General features: G+C 41.7%; 1 protein-coding gene across 1 annotated transcript in view; it reads right to left on the minus strand.

Moving 5' to 3' along the window:
* The window catches only part of SIGLEC1 (sialic acid binding Ig like lectin 1), an 87,984-nt gene that overhangs the window by 34,376 nt on the left and 39,111 nt on the right, over positions 1-14,497 (minus strand). Inside the window, exons 7-11 of the mRNA XM_056552918.1 lie at positions 7,226-7,525; positions 4,890-5,150; positions 4,262-4,558; positions 2,945-3,202; positions 1,695-1,994 (exon numbers count right to left, since the gene is read on the minus strand). Coding sequence (XP_056408893.1) covers positions 1,695-1,994; positions 2,945-3,202; positions 4,262-4,558; positions 4,890-5,150; positions 7,226-7,525 — 1,416 coding nt within the window. The remainder of the gene's footprint in view (positions 1-1,694; positions 1,995-2,944; positions 3,203-4,261; positions 4,559-4,889; positions 5,151-7,225; positions 7,526-14,497) is intronic.

Here is a 14,497-nt window from a genome sequence, read left to right on the forward strand (position 1 = left end):
ATAAATCCACTGAATTCACTCTCCTGTTAACTAACAGTTTTTATTTGGATAAAAACGACAGATGCCAAGGGATATTAAATTAGACTTGATAAAGTAGAAAAGTTGGCACTCACCGATGCGGATGGGCGACATGTTACTATATTGGAAGGTTACATACAGTGCGTCCATGGTGGGCTCGTGTCTGTGGAAGCCGGCCTGATGCCAGTATTCACAGACATGAGTCCTCCAGGGAAGCACTGTAAGTAACCTTTCAATACAGCAACTTGTCACACATCTGCATTGGTGAGTGCCCACTATCCTCAGGAAAGGCTATCAATATCTGATTGGTGGGATGCCAACTCCTAGCACCCCTTGTCGTATAGTATCTATCCTGCCAGGGATCCTGAATGTCTATTGTGTGCTGAAGGCAACATCTGGAGGGCTGATGGCAACAAGGGGTGACAGGGCCAACTTCTGATTATATGCAAGATTTGAATAGTGGTTTTAACTTCCACAACCAACCTAGGTAAGCAGAATACTTGGGTATTATCTCCTGCACATGAAGTGCTCTTTTTTTTTTCTTCTTTTGTATCCTATGCTTAAAGGGGTACTCTGGTGGAAAACATTTTTTCTAAATCAATTGGTTAATTACTTCCATATAAAAATCTTAATCCTTCCAGTATTTATCAACTGCTGTATGCTCCACAGGAAGTTGTATAGTTCTTTCCAGTCTGACCACAGTGCTCTCTACTGACACCTCTGTCCATGTCAGGAATTGCACAGAGCAGGAGAAGTTTGCTATGGGTATTTGATCTTGCTCTGGACAGTTCCTGACATGGACAGTTCCTGACATGGACAGAGGTGTCAGCAGAGAGCATTGTGGTCAGACTGAAAAGAACTACACAACTTCCTCTGTAGTATACAGCAGCTGAAGGTACTGGAAGGATTAAGATTTTTAAATAGAAGTGATTTACAAATCTGTTTAACTTTCTGGCAGCTAGTTTTCTACCGGAGTACCTTTTTTTTAACAACAACGTATGTCAACTGAACAGACACGCTGGGTGTATGGGACAATATCATAAAATGTGAAGTGATGTATTGAATGAGCAAACTTTAGGATACCAAACAAATAAATAGATGGAGTCGGGCACCACTGACTGAACTATTATAGGATAAAGCTGATGGGTATAGGTAGTGGGGTGTAAGTCCTCAGCAGAACCGGAAGGAAGGGATTGTTTCACGTATAGATGTATATAGATAGACATGGATCAACGTAGAGAAGGAAAAACGAAGCACACACCTGGAAATCCTGCTGCCACGATTTATTCAAAGTTCATGTAGAACATACATACGGCATCTTCCCCACAATACGAGCAGTGGTGAGAGGCAGGAGCGTGCACCTGGATGACAGCCACGGTTTCACGCCATTCAGCGTTTCATCAGGCCCCGGTTACCGGGGCCTGATGAAACGCTGAATGGCGTGAAACAGTGGCTGTCGTCCAGGTGCACGCTCCTGCCTCTCACCACTGCTCGTATTGTGGGGAAGATGTCGTATGTATGTTCTACATGAACTTTGAATAAATCATGGCAGCAGGATTTCCAGATGTGTGCTCCGTTTCTTCCTTCTCTACGTTGAAACTTTAGGATACATTCAGATAATATATCAGATCATGAGATGATAAGGAACGGACTTTATAGTAGAATGAGAAACGTACTCTGCACATTGAAAACCATTGATTTAGATGTTGATCCAACACTATTGTGGGAGGTACAGTTGTATTTCCCTTCATCTTCCATCTTTAGATTCTTAATATTCATTGTCAGTTCATTACGGGATGATGTGACCCGGTATCGCTCATTCACAGAATCGGTGTATCTGCTGGAGGCAACCAGTCGATCTTCATTATAAAGTGACATTTCAGCGGGTGGGAAACTGTCTACAGTGCAGCGGATGAAGGCGGATTTTCCCTCTGCCGTGTCCTGAAAGGACATCACCTGGAGATTCCTCGGTGCATCTGAGCAGTGCAAGATAAAAAAGATGTATGTGGTTTCAGGAATAGGTTGCAAGTCCTTTGGGGCACATATATTAAAAACATGATATTTAAAGGGGAGCTCTGGTGCTTAGACATCATATCCCCTATCCAAAGGATAGGGGATAAGATGCCTGATCGCGGGGGTCCCGCCGCTGGGGACCCCCGTGATATTGTACGCCGCCCCCCGTTAAATTCAGTCCCCGGAGTGTGTTCAGTCCCCGGAGTGATTACTGTCGATCACGGGGCCTTTGAAAGCTGTCACGCCCCCTCCCATAGATTTGCATTGAGGGGTGGGGCATCACATCACATGGCGGTGGAGTCGTGACGTCACGGTCTCACGTCACCGTGGTCGGGATCCGAAGCCTCCAGTGTTTCCGGAAGCCGCAACAGGTGGGTCCTGCAGCCGAGATCCAGGGGGTCCCCATCGACGGGATCCCCGGGATAAGATGTCTAGGGGCGGAGTACCCCTTTAAGATCATACATGTATATTACAGGGGTATTTTGGTATCATAAAATTGTATCTGAAAAAAATCTATCCTCCCAAAATGTATAACTTACTAATATAATATTATAAAAAATGTTTCTAGGTGCAGCATGTTTTGCTTGATTTACCCCTGGTAGGAAGTTGTGTAGTCCTCCCATTGTCAGTGTGGTGTTGTCTCAGCAACTCCCAAGCTCCTCCCTTTCTCACAAGACAATGCATCATCCTCTGCTGTCTCAGGAGGGAGGTGTGGCTGGATCTTGTCTCCAAACTCTAAGCCCTACCCCATGTGTGATGTCATCACCTCTGATCAGCCCCTACAGCCAACATCACATTCCTCAAATCAAAGTCCTTGCCTTGGAGTAGCCCCATAATTTATTATTATTATTATTTTTTTAGAAATGCTTTTGCCATTTTTCCTTGATATACATGATCACAAGATCATACTCACACGCAACGTTCAGGCTGACCACCGATGAGCTCTTGCTGCTCTTATTGTTCCACGCTCTGCAATAATAAAATCCAGAATCGGAACTGGAGACATGTGGAATTTGTAATAGACTCCTCCATCCTTCCAAGTACAGGACGTTGTTTTTATACCAGCTGTAAGAGTAATTTCTGTTGTCTGCCATAGTCTTGAGAAAACAGGTTAGATTTACTCCATTTCCTTCTCGAACCTCTCCAGATAGGGACCAAATTATTTTCGCTGCTATTTTCGGGAAGAAAAATGCAAAATATATTTTGTTAATATTCAACCAAACTAAACACATTTGACACAACTAATGATGATTTTTTTCCCCCCACGTGCTATGTCTAGTTACATATCTCATCCTTGATCATGTGGTTGGGCATCTACAGCAGTTGTAGCCTTGTCTTTTACAACATATTGTCAGAACACTCAAAATGCTTTGTGTAGATGACAATCACTGGGTGTCACACATAGGCCAACAGTGTATACACCGAAGGTGCCCATAAACATAAATGAAAAGTTGACAACTTTGGCCAACTGACTAATATGAATGGGGGCCTTCCAACTCTTCCCCAACAGATGATATTGGAGGAAGACAATTTGGGCATGTTGGATTTCATCTGCCCGACTTCACTTTTCTCAGATGAGCAACCACCAGAGGAGTCTGACAGCAATTTACCCCCTTCTCTCTCCATTGAGAAGATATGAACATTTCTGTGAGCTGTGACAGAAACGACAGCTGTGACAGAATGTCATGAACACTTGCTGATTTAAAAGGCTGGAAACCACAAAAAAATGAATCACTGGATACTTTGAGAATAGAGAGAAGTTAAGACAGGACATTTTAAGGATTAGTGGAGGAAATTGGGACATTCTGTGCTGAACATGCATACAGAGGGTGTGTGGCGTGACATCACAAGGAAGCATGGCGTGACATCACGGCCACTGGTGCTGGAACCAAGCATTCGTTCAGAACGATGGGTGCTGCGCGGAGATCGTGGGGGGAACCAGTGGTGGGACCCCCACGATCAGAAATCTTATATCAGACATCTATTCTTTGGATAGGGGATACAATGTCTAGCGGCTGAGTACCCATTTAATGGTTGTGTGTCTTAATAAATAGGTGCAAACAATAAAATTGTGTACAAACAAAGTTATCCCTGAAATTGCCCAGGTGACCTAAAAAATTAATACTGTGCTATAAATGTTGTGGACTTTATCCATTTGACTCTCTAATTCCAAATATATGACTAATTCAAGCAACCTGGAAAAAAAGAAATGCGTAGTATCAATACTTACTCTCTGCAGTGAATTCTAATTCCCCCGTCATTTCTCCATATGAATTGTTTGCTAAGCAGATGTATTGCCCTTCATCCTCTAACACAACATTCTGGATTTCTAGTTGTAAAGAGTTAGTCGAATGAGAAACTTCATATCGCTTGTTGGAAATAACTTTTGAGCTTGAAGCCACCAAGGTGCTGCCGCGGTAAAGGAACATCTGTGAAGGAGGATCACTGTCCACTGTGCACTGAATGACCACTTGCAAAATACCTTGACTAGATACAAGTGAATTCATTGAGAGGTCTCTAGGGGGAACTGTAACAAAATACCAGATTATTGTACTTCCTGTTATAGAAATAAAAAGGCTACGCTACATTGATGACATTCCCAATGCTCCACATCAACTTAATATTAATATAGCTTCATGAGGAACCCTTCTCTATTAACTTTAAGTGTCCTAACCTATAAATTGAACACCAAGTTATAGACAGTCTTATTTTATATCAATATTTAATTCAGTCTTTTAACCAGATTTTTAACCAAATCAGTACTAAAATATTATTGCCTTAGGTTAACATGGATTATAATGTTAGCATTGTGAAATCTTAAGCTCCGTCTCTACATTAATAAGAGAAATGAAACTTACATAGAACATGTAGTGTCACTGGGGGAGAGGTGCTGGTCCCTTGACTATCATGAGCTTTGCAGAAATAGGAACCTGCATCTTTTTTTGACAATTTATGGAGGACAAGTTCTTTCACTTTCATCGCTTCTTCTTTTAGCCTTTTGCTATTTTTGTACCAGGAATATGTGGTTCCAAGCTCAGAGCCCCGGGTTGCCATACACGTCAAAGTGACCTCTTTTCCTTCCTCTGTTTCAGGTGATGGTGTAATAACCACTCTGGCAGCTGGAAAACAAGTCAAAAACATTGTTAACATTACTTAAAAAAAAGATAGTAAAGTTGGTTGTAAACCTTAGCAGAATGAATAGTGTAAAGTAACATCAACAGCAACTGACTGCTACCTGATACTACATGTGGTAGAGCTGAATTTCAACTTTAACGAGTTCTTTTGTACAACTTTATTGAAGGCAGTTACATTAAATTCAGGCAGTATAGACCTGTTTTGGACCAGTAGGGCTCTTACTGAAGGTCATGAGTAAGGGCACCAGTGGCCGGAAATGTGTCGACTGTCAGTAGTATTTGTGTTTCTGTACTACTAGATAATAATATGTGTAGTAGAGTTAAATTTGAACTGTAACTTGTTCTTTTGTACAACTTTATTCAAGGCACCTACATAAAATTTCAGCAGTACAGAAAAGCAAATACTGCTGACAGTCTACGTGATTTGCGCCACTGGGGCTCTGTCGTTACCAAAAGCTTTTTATTTAATGTAGATAATACCATAATATGTGTATTTGTAATATTCATTGGTTAACATTTTTTTTTTAAATATATTTTTGGGTAAAAAGATGCTGTCCCTGCAGCTATTGCCTGTGTGTCTCTGTCTGGCGACCAAATATAGGAAGTGTGGGCAGGACAAGCAGGGCTCTTTGCAGGCTCCTGGCTTGTCAATCATCCTGCTGTGTGATCTGGGGGTATGTCACAGAGCCTCACTGAATAGAGCCCTGCTTGTCCTCAGTGTACAGAGCCCTGCTTGTCCTCAGTGCAAAGAGCCCTGCTTGTCCTCAGTATACAGAGCCCTGCTTGTCCTCAGTATACAGAGCCCTGCTTGTCCTCAGTGTACAGAGCCCTGATTGTCCTCAATGTACAGAGCCCTGCTTGTCCTTAGTGTACAGAGCCCTGCTTGTCCTCAGTGCAAAGAGCCCTGCTTGTCCTCAGTATACAGAGCCCTGCTTGTCCTCAGTATACAGAGCCCTGATTGTCCTCAGTGTACAGAGCCCTGATTGTCCTCAGTGTACAGAGCCCTGCTTGTCCTCAGTGTACAGAGCCCTGCTTGTCCTCAGTGTACAGAACCCTGCTTGTCCTCAGTGTACAGAACCCTGCTTGTCCTCAGTGTACAGAGCCCTGCTTGTCCTCAGTGTACAGAACCCTGCTTGTCCTCAGTGTACATAGCCCTGCTTGTCCTCAGTGTACAGAGCACTTCTTGTCCTCAGTGTACAGAGCCCTGCTTGTCCTCAGTGTATAGTGCCCTGTTGTCCACCTACATTTCCTTTATTTGGTCTCCTCACAGAGACACACAATAGCTGTAGGGACAAAAATATACACATTTTTAACCAATGAATATTACAAATATACATATAATGTTATTATCTATAATACATAAAACATTTGTGCTAATTACAGGTACACTTTTAGGTCATGATCAAGGGCCCCGGTGGCCTGAAATGTGTTGACTGTCAGCAGTATTTATGCTTCTTTAATACTGGAGTTTTATGGACCTTTCTTGAATAAAGGTGGTTTTTTATTGCAGCCCTGAAGATCCTGAGTTGGATGTTACACTGAGTTGAGTGCACTTTGAGTGCACCGTGAGTACAGATAAGGCAGATACCATATGGGATTAATGGGGATTCATTCTATATGTGTAAAAGCATGCCAGCAATAAAGAAGGCAAACCATGACCCTGTGTATCGGTCAGTAGAATAAAGGCTTCTGTGGATAGCAGCCATGTTCTGTGTATGAAGCAAAAGAAACAGCTTGGCTTTGTGGCCAGTTCTTGGGTCCTGGGTTAAAAAACAAATCCAAGGGTAATTTTTACATACTTTCTATGTTGGCACCAATTTCCTTCCAATCTCCGAAAAGGTTACTATGGTTATTGGCTTCCAGTATGAGAGGTCACTCTACCTCACTGAAGAATACAGGTGCACCACATCCTATGTCTGCTGAAAATGTGCTAACTTGCAAACTCCCAGGGCCAGATGGGTATTATGTACTGCTGTGGGAATGACAAGCCCTTTCTTTACGACCCAACAGGTGGGCTCAAGTAGTGAAATTTCCTTTTTTAAACAACCAATAGTACTCACTTTCTACTGTAAACTGAAGACTTGCAGATGAGTTCCCAATAGCATTCTTAGCAACACAGCTGTAGAATCCTTCATCGGATAAATTTACATCATGGATCGTTAGCCTCAGAGAGTTCCCAGTAGATATCACCTGCACTCTCTCGCTGGGGGTACCATGAGAAATGGAGTTTCCGATTAGATTTCCGTCCTTGTACAATGTTAGCTCTGAGAAGGGATTGCTGTCCACGGTGCATTGAATCAAGGCCAAGTTGCCCTTTTGAGTCTCTAGGAAGGAGGTGAGTAACGGAATTCTTGGAGGATCTGTCTTACGAACAAGACAAAGTAAACATTACATATAACCAGTTGACTTGTCAGTCTTAATATTTTATTTTAATATTTTGGAATTTTATTACATTTTGTACTGTGTAACCAAGGAATATTGGAAAACAAAGCTCCAGAGGGATTAAAGCCATGAATGTTTATCAGATCATATTAAGCCCACCATGTTAGCATTCCACACTACTGTGTATGTGTTTCAAGCCTACTCGGCTCTTGGCTCTGAGTAGACTGGAAACCTGTGCGTGATAGCGTAGAATGCAAACATGATGTTTATCATAAAATCTCAAAAAGATATATGGACTTCGACCCCTTGCCCAAAACAGGCAATCCATCAAGTGCACCCCGTTCTGGATTTTCTCATTGCCCTTACATTAAAGGGGTACTCCGCCACTAAACATCTTATCCCCTATTCAAAGGATAGGAGATAAGATGTCTGATCTGGGGGTCTTACAGCTGTAACCCCCGGGATCTCTGTGCGGCACCTGGCGTTTGTTAAGGGGTCGTGACGTCACACCATGCCCCCTCAATGCAAGTCTATGGGAAGGGGCGTGGCAGCCGCCACACCCCCTTCCATAGACTTGCATTGAGGGGGCATGGCATGCTGCTACGAGGGGCGTGGTCTTGATGTCACAACTCCCGCCGCCCGCTCCAAGCGTTCAGAACAAAATGTTCCGAACACTGGGGCAGCGGAGTACCCCTTTAAATGTCCCCTCCATTCATGGTGAGCTCCACCAATATTTTTTGTTTGTTGTCTAAGTACTATATACACTGTAGGCTTTGTTCACATATGAACTTTGGTGCAGTGCCAAAACCCACTGTGGGTCCAGAAGGAAAAACGTGTATAAACAAGTGACTTCTTTTTTTTGTATCCGGTCCGGTTTTTGCCAAAAAAAGCTTAAAGTGTAGCTGTCAATTAAAAAAATTAAAAAATTTGGACATGTCCTCAGTGAATATCTTAAGTTTTTATTGCTTGAGGTCTGAGTGTTCAGACTCCAACAGATTACTAGAAGGAGCTGGGAGAGAAGCATGCTGCTGCGCTTCTCTCTCTGCTGAGTGGGGTTTATTTATCATTGTGTTTTATTGCTTTTTATGGTCAACATTTGTGAATTTCTTTTATTTTGGAACTAATGGCAGTTTTTTTTCAAAGTTCTAGAATCCATCATTTTGTCCTTTTAGTGTTCCTAAACCATTATTTGAAGTGATGGATGCAGTGGTCACAAATTTATTATCTGCGCATTTTAGATTTTTGTGCAAATTTTGCCCCAACTGGCGCAAAAAGAGCCCACAAATTTAGACCACCAGAGAGAGAGAATAAGGTAGAGAATAAGAATGTTTAAAGACATAAAAAGTTAAAAATTAAGACGTGCAAAAGAAAAGTAAAACAGTTGTCCATATGAAACAATCAGATATATTTTTTAAGGTACAACAAAAAAAGAATGGTAAAGATGTAAGAAACAATAAGATTGTTAGCAATGGCCAAAATCTCACAATTTCATGTGTACAAGTTTCACCCCTTAACCCCTTAAGGACTCAGGGTTTTTCCGTTTTTGCACTTTCGTTTTTTCCTCCTTACCTTTTAAAAATCATAATCCTTTCAATTTTCCACCTAAAAATCCATATTATGGCTTATTTTTTGCGTCGCCAATTCTACTTTGCAGTGACATTAGTCATTTTACCCAAAAATTCACGGCGAAACGGAAAAAAAAATCATTGTTCGACAAAATTGAAAAAAAAACGCCATTTTGTAACTTTTGGGGGCTTCCGTTTCTACGCAGTGCATATTTCGGTAAAAATTACACCTTATAATTATTCTGTAGGTCCATACGGTTAAAATGATCCAATACTTATATAGGTTTAATTTTGTCGCACTTCTGAAAAAAATCATAACTACATGCAGGAAAATTTATACGTTTAAAAATGTCATCTTCTGACCCCTATAACTTTTTTATTTTTCCACGTACAGGGTGGTATGAGGACTCATTTTTTGCGCCGTGATCTGAAGTTTTTATCGGTATGATTTTTGTTTTGATCGGACTTTTTGATCACTTTTTATTCATTTTTTAATGTTATAAAAAGTGACCAAAATACGCTTTTTTGGACTTTGGAATTTTTTTGCGCGTACGCCATTGACCGTACGGTTTAATTAATGATATATTTTTATAGTTCGGACATTTACGCATGCGGCGATACCACATATGTTTATTTTTTTTTTACACAGTTTTATTTTTTTTATGGGAAAAGGGGGGTGATTCAAACTTTTATTAGGGAAGGGGTTAAATGACCTTTATTAACACTTTTTTTTTACTTTTTTTTTGCAGTGTTATAGGTCTCATAGGGACCTATAACACTGCACACACTGATCTCTCATCCTGATCACAGGCGTGTATTAACATGCCTGTGATCAGCATTATCGGCGCTTGACTGCTCCTGCCTGGATCTCAGGCACTGAGCAGTCATTCGTCGATCGGACACCGAGGAGGCAGGTAAGAGCCCTCCCGGTGTCCAATCAGCTGTTCGGGACGCCGCGATTTCACCGCGGCGGTCCCGAACAGCCCGACTGAGCAGCCGGGATACTTTCAGTTTCACTTTAGAAGCGGCGGTCAGCTTTGACCGCCGCTTCTAAAGGGTTAATACCGCACATCGCCGCGATCGGCGATGTGTGGTATTAGCCGCGGGTCCCGGCCATTGAATAGCGCTGGGACAGACGCGATATGATGCGGGATCGCGGCGCGATCCCGCTTCATATCGCGGGAGCCGGCACAGGACGTAAATATACGTCCTGCGTCGTTAAGGGGTTAAGGACCCCGGGCTTTTTCCGTTTTTTCATTTTCAATTTTTCCTCCTTAACTTTAAAAAATCATAACTCTTTAAAATTTACACCTAAAATTCCAAATGATGGCTTATTTTTTTGCGTCACTAATTCTACTTTGTAATGACATTAGTCATTTTACCCAAAAATCTACGGTGAAATGGGAAAAAAAATCAATGTGCGACAAAATTGATGAAAAAACACTATTTTGTAAGTTTTGGGGGATTCCGTTTTTACGCAGTACATTTTTCGGCAAAAATGATACCTTATCTTTATTCTGTAGGTCCATACGGTTAAAATGATACCCTACTTGTATAGGTTTGCATTTGTATCACTTGCGAAAAAAATCATGAATACATGCAGGAAAATTTATACCTTTAAAATGGTCATCTTCTGACCCCTGTAACTTTTTTATTTTTCTGTGTTCAGGGTGCTATGAGGGCTCATTTATGGCGCCGTGATCTGAAGTTTTTAGCGGTACCATTTTTGTTCTGATCAGACTTTTTGATCGTACGCCATTGAACGTGCGGTTTAAAAGGCTGTATACTTTTATAATTCGGACATTTCCACACGCGGCGATACCACATATGTTTATTTTTATTATTATTTACACTGTGTTTTTTATTCTTGGAAAAGCTGGGTGATTCAAACTTTTATTAGGGGAAGGGATAATTGAAAGGGTTAATGATTTTTTTTACACTTTTCTTATGCCATATTATAGCTCCTATAGGGGGGGCTATAACATTGCATGTACTGATCTTTTACACTGATTGATGCATCTCCATAGGAATGCATCAATCAGTGTTTTCAGCGATTGAATGCTCAAGCCTGGATCTCAGGGTTGAAGCATTCAATCGGCGATCGGACAGCAGGCAGGAATGTAAGAGACCTTCCTCCTGTAGTACAGCCGTTCGGGATGCCGCGATTATACCGCGGCGATCCCGAACAGCTCCCAGAGCTTTCGTTTTTAGCTGCGCAGCTCAGCTTTGAGCGCACGGCTAAAGGGCTAATAGTGTGCGGCACCGCGATCAGTGCCGCGCGCTATTAGAGGCGGGTCTTGGCTTCACAATGACGCCGGGCCCACAGCGATATGATGCGGGGTCACCGTGTGACCCCGCGTTATATCGCAGGACCAGGACCCAGGACGTACCCGTACGTCCTGGGTCCTTAAGAGGTTAAAAAAAAGTGATGATAACATAATTTAAAAAAAGGTTAAAAAAAAAAAGGTAAAATAAAAAAATTAAAAATGTTCAATTAAAACCTCCGTCTCTTGAACAATAAAGTTTTTTTCCCCCTAGCCTGTGGCAAGGTAAAAAACTATTTAAATGTGAGGGAGGGTCTCTTTGCAGGCCTTCTTTTAGACATTCATTTTGCCTTAAAATGAAAACTACAACGAATAAAGCCAAACACACAGACAAAGAAGCTCTTTACAATCAGGGTAGACATGATCTGAAAGCGGCGGGAGAAAATTATCTGGATGCAGATCTGCGCAAAATTTATCATGGTCACTGCGACAATATGATACATTTGGAGCAGCACCACCAAAAAGTAAAAAAAAACAAAAAAAAAAACACATCTAGACAAACAACAAAAATGATCTCGCCACAACCATTATTGATAAATAACCCCCAGTGTCTCTGAGTCCGGCCCTATAGGCTGACATGAGGAGTTCCAGGTGGGAACATGCTAAACGGGCACTTTTCCCAGATGGTTCTTCTGATAGGGGTCTAAACACTCAGATCCCGGGCAATAAAAACTTTTAATTCCTGACCGATCTATTTATCTTTTTATTTTTTCTATTTATTTTTTTTCTTTGTTTTTTTTATTACTGATTAGATCCAGATACTTTTTTTTATACTTTTTCTGATTGTGATTTTCATTTTGTGATTGTGTTTTCTTTTCTTTTCTTTTTAGAACATTATTTTTTTAACAGCATTTAGTGATATACTTTATGGCAAGCCCCATGGACACTATGAACATTTTCAGACCCTATTCCTTGTACGGGGCATGTCTGTAAGCATCCTCTATGGCCTGTGCAGAGGCTATTCTACTGGAGAGGGGAGGCTGAGCTCATATTGTCTTCTCTATATACTGGTGTCACCTTTAAAGGGGTTATCCAGGAAAAAACTTTTTTTTTTCATATATCAACTGGCTCCAGAAAGTTAAACAGGTTTGTAAATTACTTCTATTAAAAAATCTTAATTCTTTCAGTACTTATGAGCTTCTGAAGTTAAGGTTGTTCTTTTCTATCTAAGTGCTCTATGATGACACGTGTCTTGGGAACCGCCCAGTTTGGAAGAGGTTTGCTATGGGGATTTGCTTCTAAACCGGGCGGTTCCCGAGACATGTGTCATCAGAGATTACTTAGACAGAAAAGAACAACCTTAACTTCAGAAGCTCATAAGTACTGAAAGGATTAAGGATTTTTTAATAGAAGTAATTTACAAATCTGTTAAACTTTCTGGAGCCAGTTGATATATATATATATAAAAAGATTTTTCCTGGATAACCCCTTTAACAATGCTGTATGAATGACTTTCTAGCAGCATCCTCCTTATCATCACAGACAGAATAGGAAGTTATTTTGAAACACAGATAGTAAAATAAAAACTTAAAAAAATTAATAAATCAAAATTCTTTATAAAAACTATGCGTAAAGGAATACTCTGGGATGTAACTATTTTTTTACCTGTCCAGGTTTACCTCCCGCCGTACCCCCGGAATCCCACTCCTGTCCTTCGTCCCGGTGTTCTTCTTGTTTTCTGTGGTCGTCACGTCGCAGTGTGGCTCAGTTAATTGCCTGCTACAACGATGTCCCACCTAGGCCATTAATAAGCTAAGCGGCAGTGTAACGTTTCGAGTCCCGGCACCAGTAAGAAGACTGGGGCTGGAGCTCAATACATCACACAGCTGCTCAGCCTATGACCGGCCGAGCCACACTGTGACGAGTCAACCACAAGAAGCAGGAAGAAGACCGGGGCCGAAGTACAGGAGCGGGATATCAGAGACACCGGGGGGACCAGTGGGAGGTAAGTCCAGGTTTTTTCATTTTAATGCCGCTATTCTTGGCAGGTAAAAAAAAAACAAAGCAAAAAAAAAAAAAAAAAAACATGCATTCCCGAGTATTCCTTTAACATAAAAGCTTAATTCACACAACAGGTCATTTTCTGATAACACATTTTTCCGCCAAAACCAGGACTTGATAAAAAAGAAAGAATACTTTTCCTTTATACTTGTTTTTCTTTCTGATTATATTCCTTGTATTTTTAGAGCATAACTTTGCTAGAAATGAATTCAACAAAATATTTGCTATGTCTCCTTTAGCATCTTACAATTTAAAGGGGTACTCCACTAGCCAGTGTTCAGAAATAAATGTTCCGAAGGCTGTGTTCATGCTGCGGGGGTCGGCCACCCCCCCCCCCCACACGGCCATGCCCCCTCAATGCAAATCTATGGGTCGCCACGCCCCCTCTCATAGACTTGCATTGAGGGGGCGGGAAGTGATGTCACGAGAGGTGTGGCCGACCACCACAGTGCAAACACAGCCTTCGGAATATTTAGTTCTGAACACTGGCCAGTGGGGCACCCCTTTAAGGGTACCTTCACACATTGCAAAGTTAAAGGAGTACTCCGGTGAAATGTATTTTTCTTCCGTTGTGCCTGGGCTGCAAAAAGTTAAATAATAAACTTAAACTCACCTTCCGCAGCTCCCCTGGTGCGACAATTTTGCTCTTTTGCCTTCAGGGCCCGGTCTTCTTCCGCATCTTGGAATCCGACGCATCAGACTACGATCAACTGGTCGCCGACTGAAGCGATGACCAGCTTTGGCCATTGATACGCTGAGCGCAGTGTCATGTGACGGGCCTGTTATTTTTCCTGCATGAGGCTATAGCTCAGCTACGTACATAGACTTCAGTTCATTACTTAGGGCAAAGAACAATAATGAACCGTTCCAGAAAAGACATTGGGGGAAATTTATTAAAACCTGTGTACAGGAAAAGTTGCTGAGTTGCCCGTAGCAACCAATCAGATCGCTTCTTTCATTTTTGAGAGGCCTTTTTCAAAAATGAAAGAAGCGATCTGATTGGTTGCTATGGGCAACCTGTTAACTTTTTCTCTGCGCAGGTTTTCATAAATCTCCCCCA

The sequence above is a fragment of the Hyla sarda genome, chromosome 1, assembly GCF_029499605.1.
Source record: "Hyla sarda isolate aHylSar1 chromosome 1, aHylSar1.hap1, whole genome shotgun sequence".
Classification (NCBI taxonomy): domain Eukaryota; kingdom Metazoa; phylum Chordata; class Amphibia; order Anura; family Hylidae; genus Hyla; species Hyla sarda.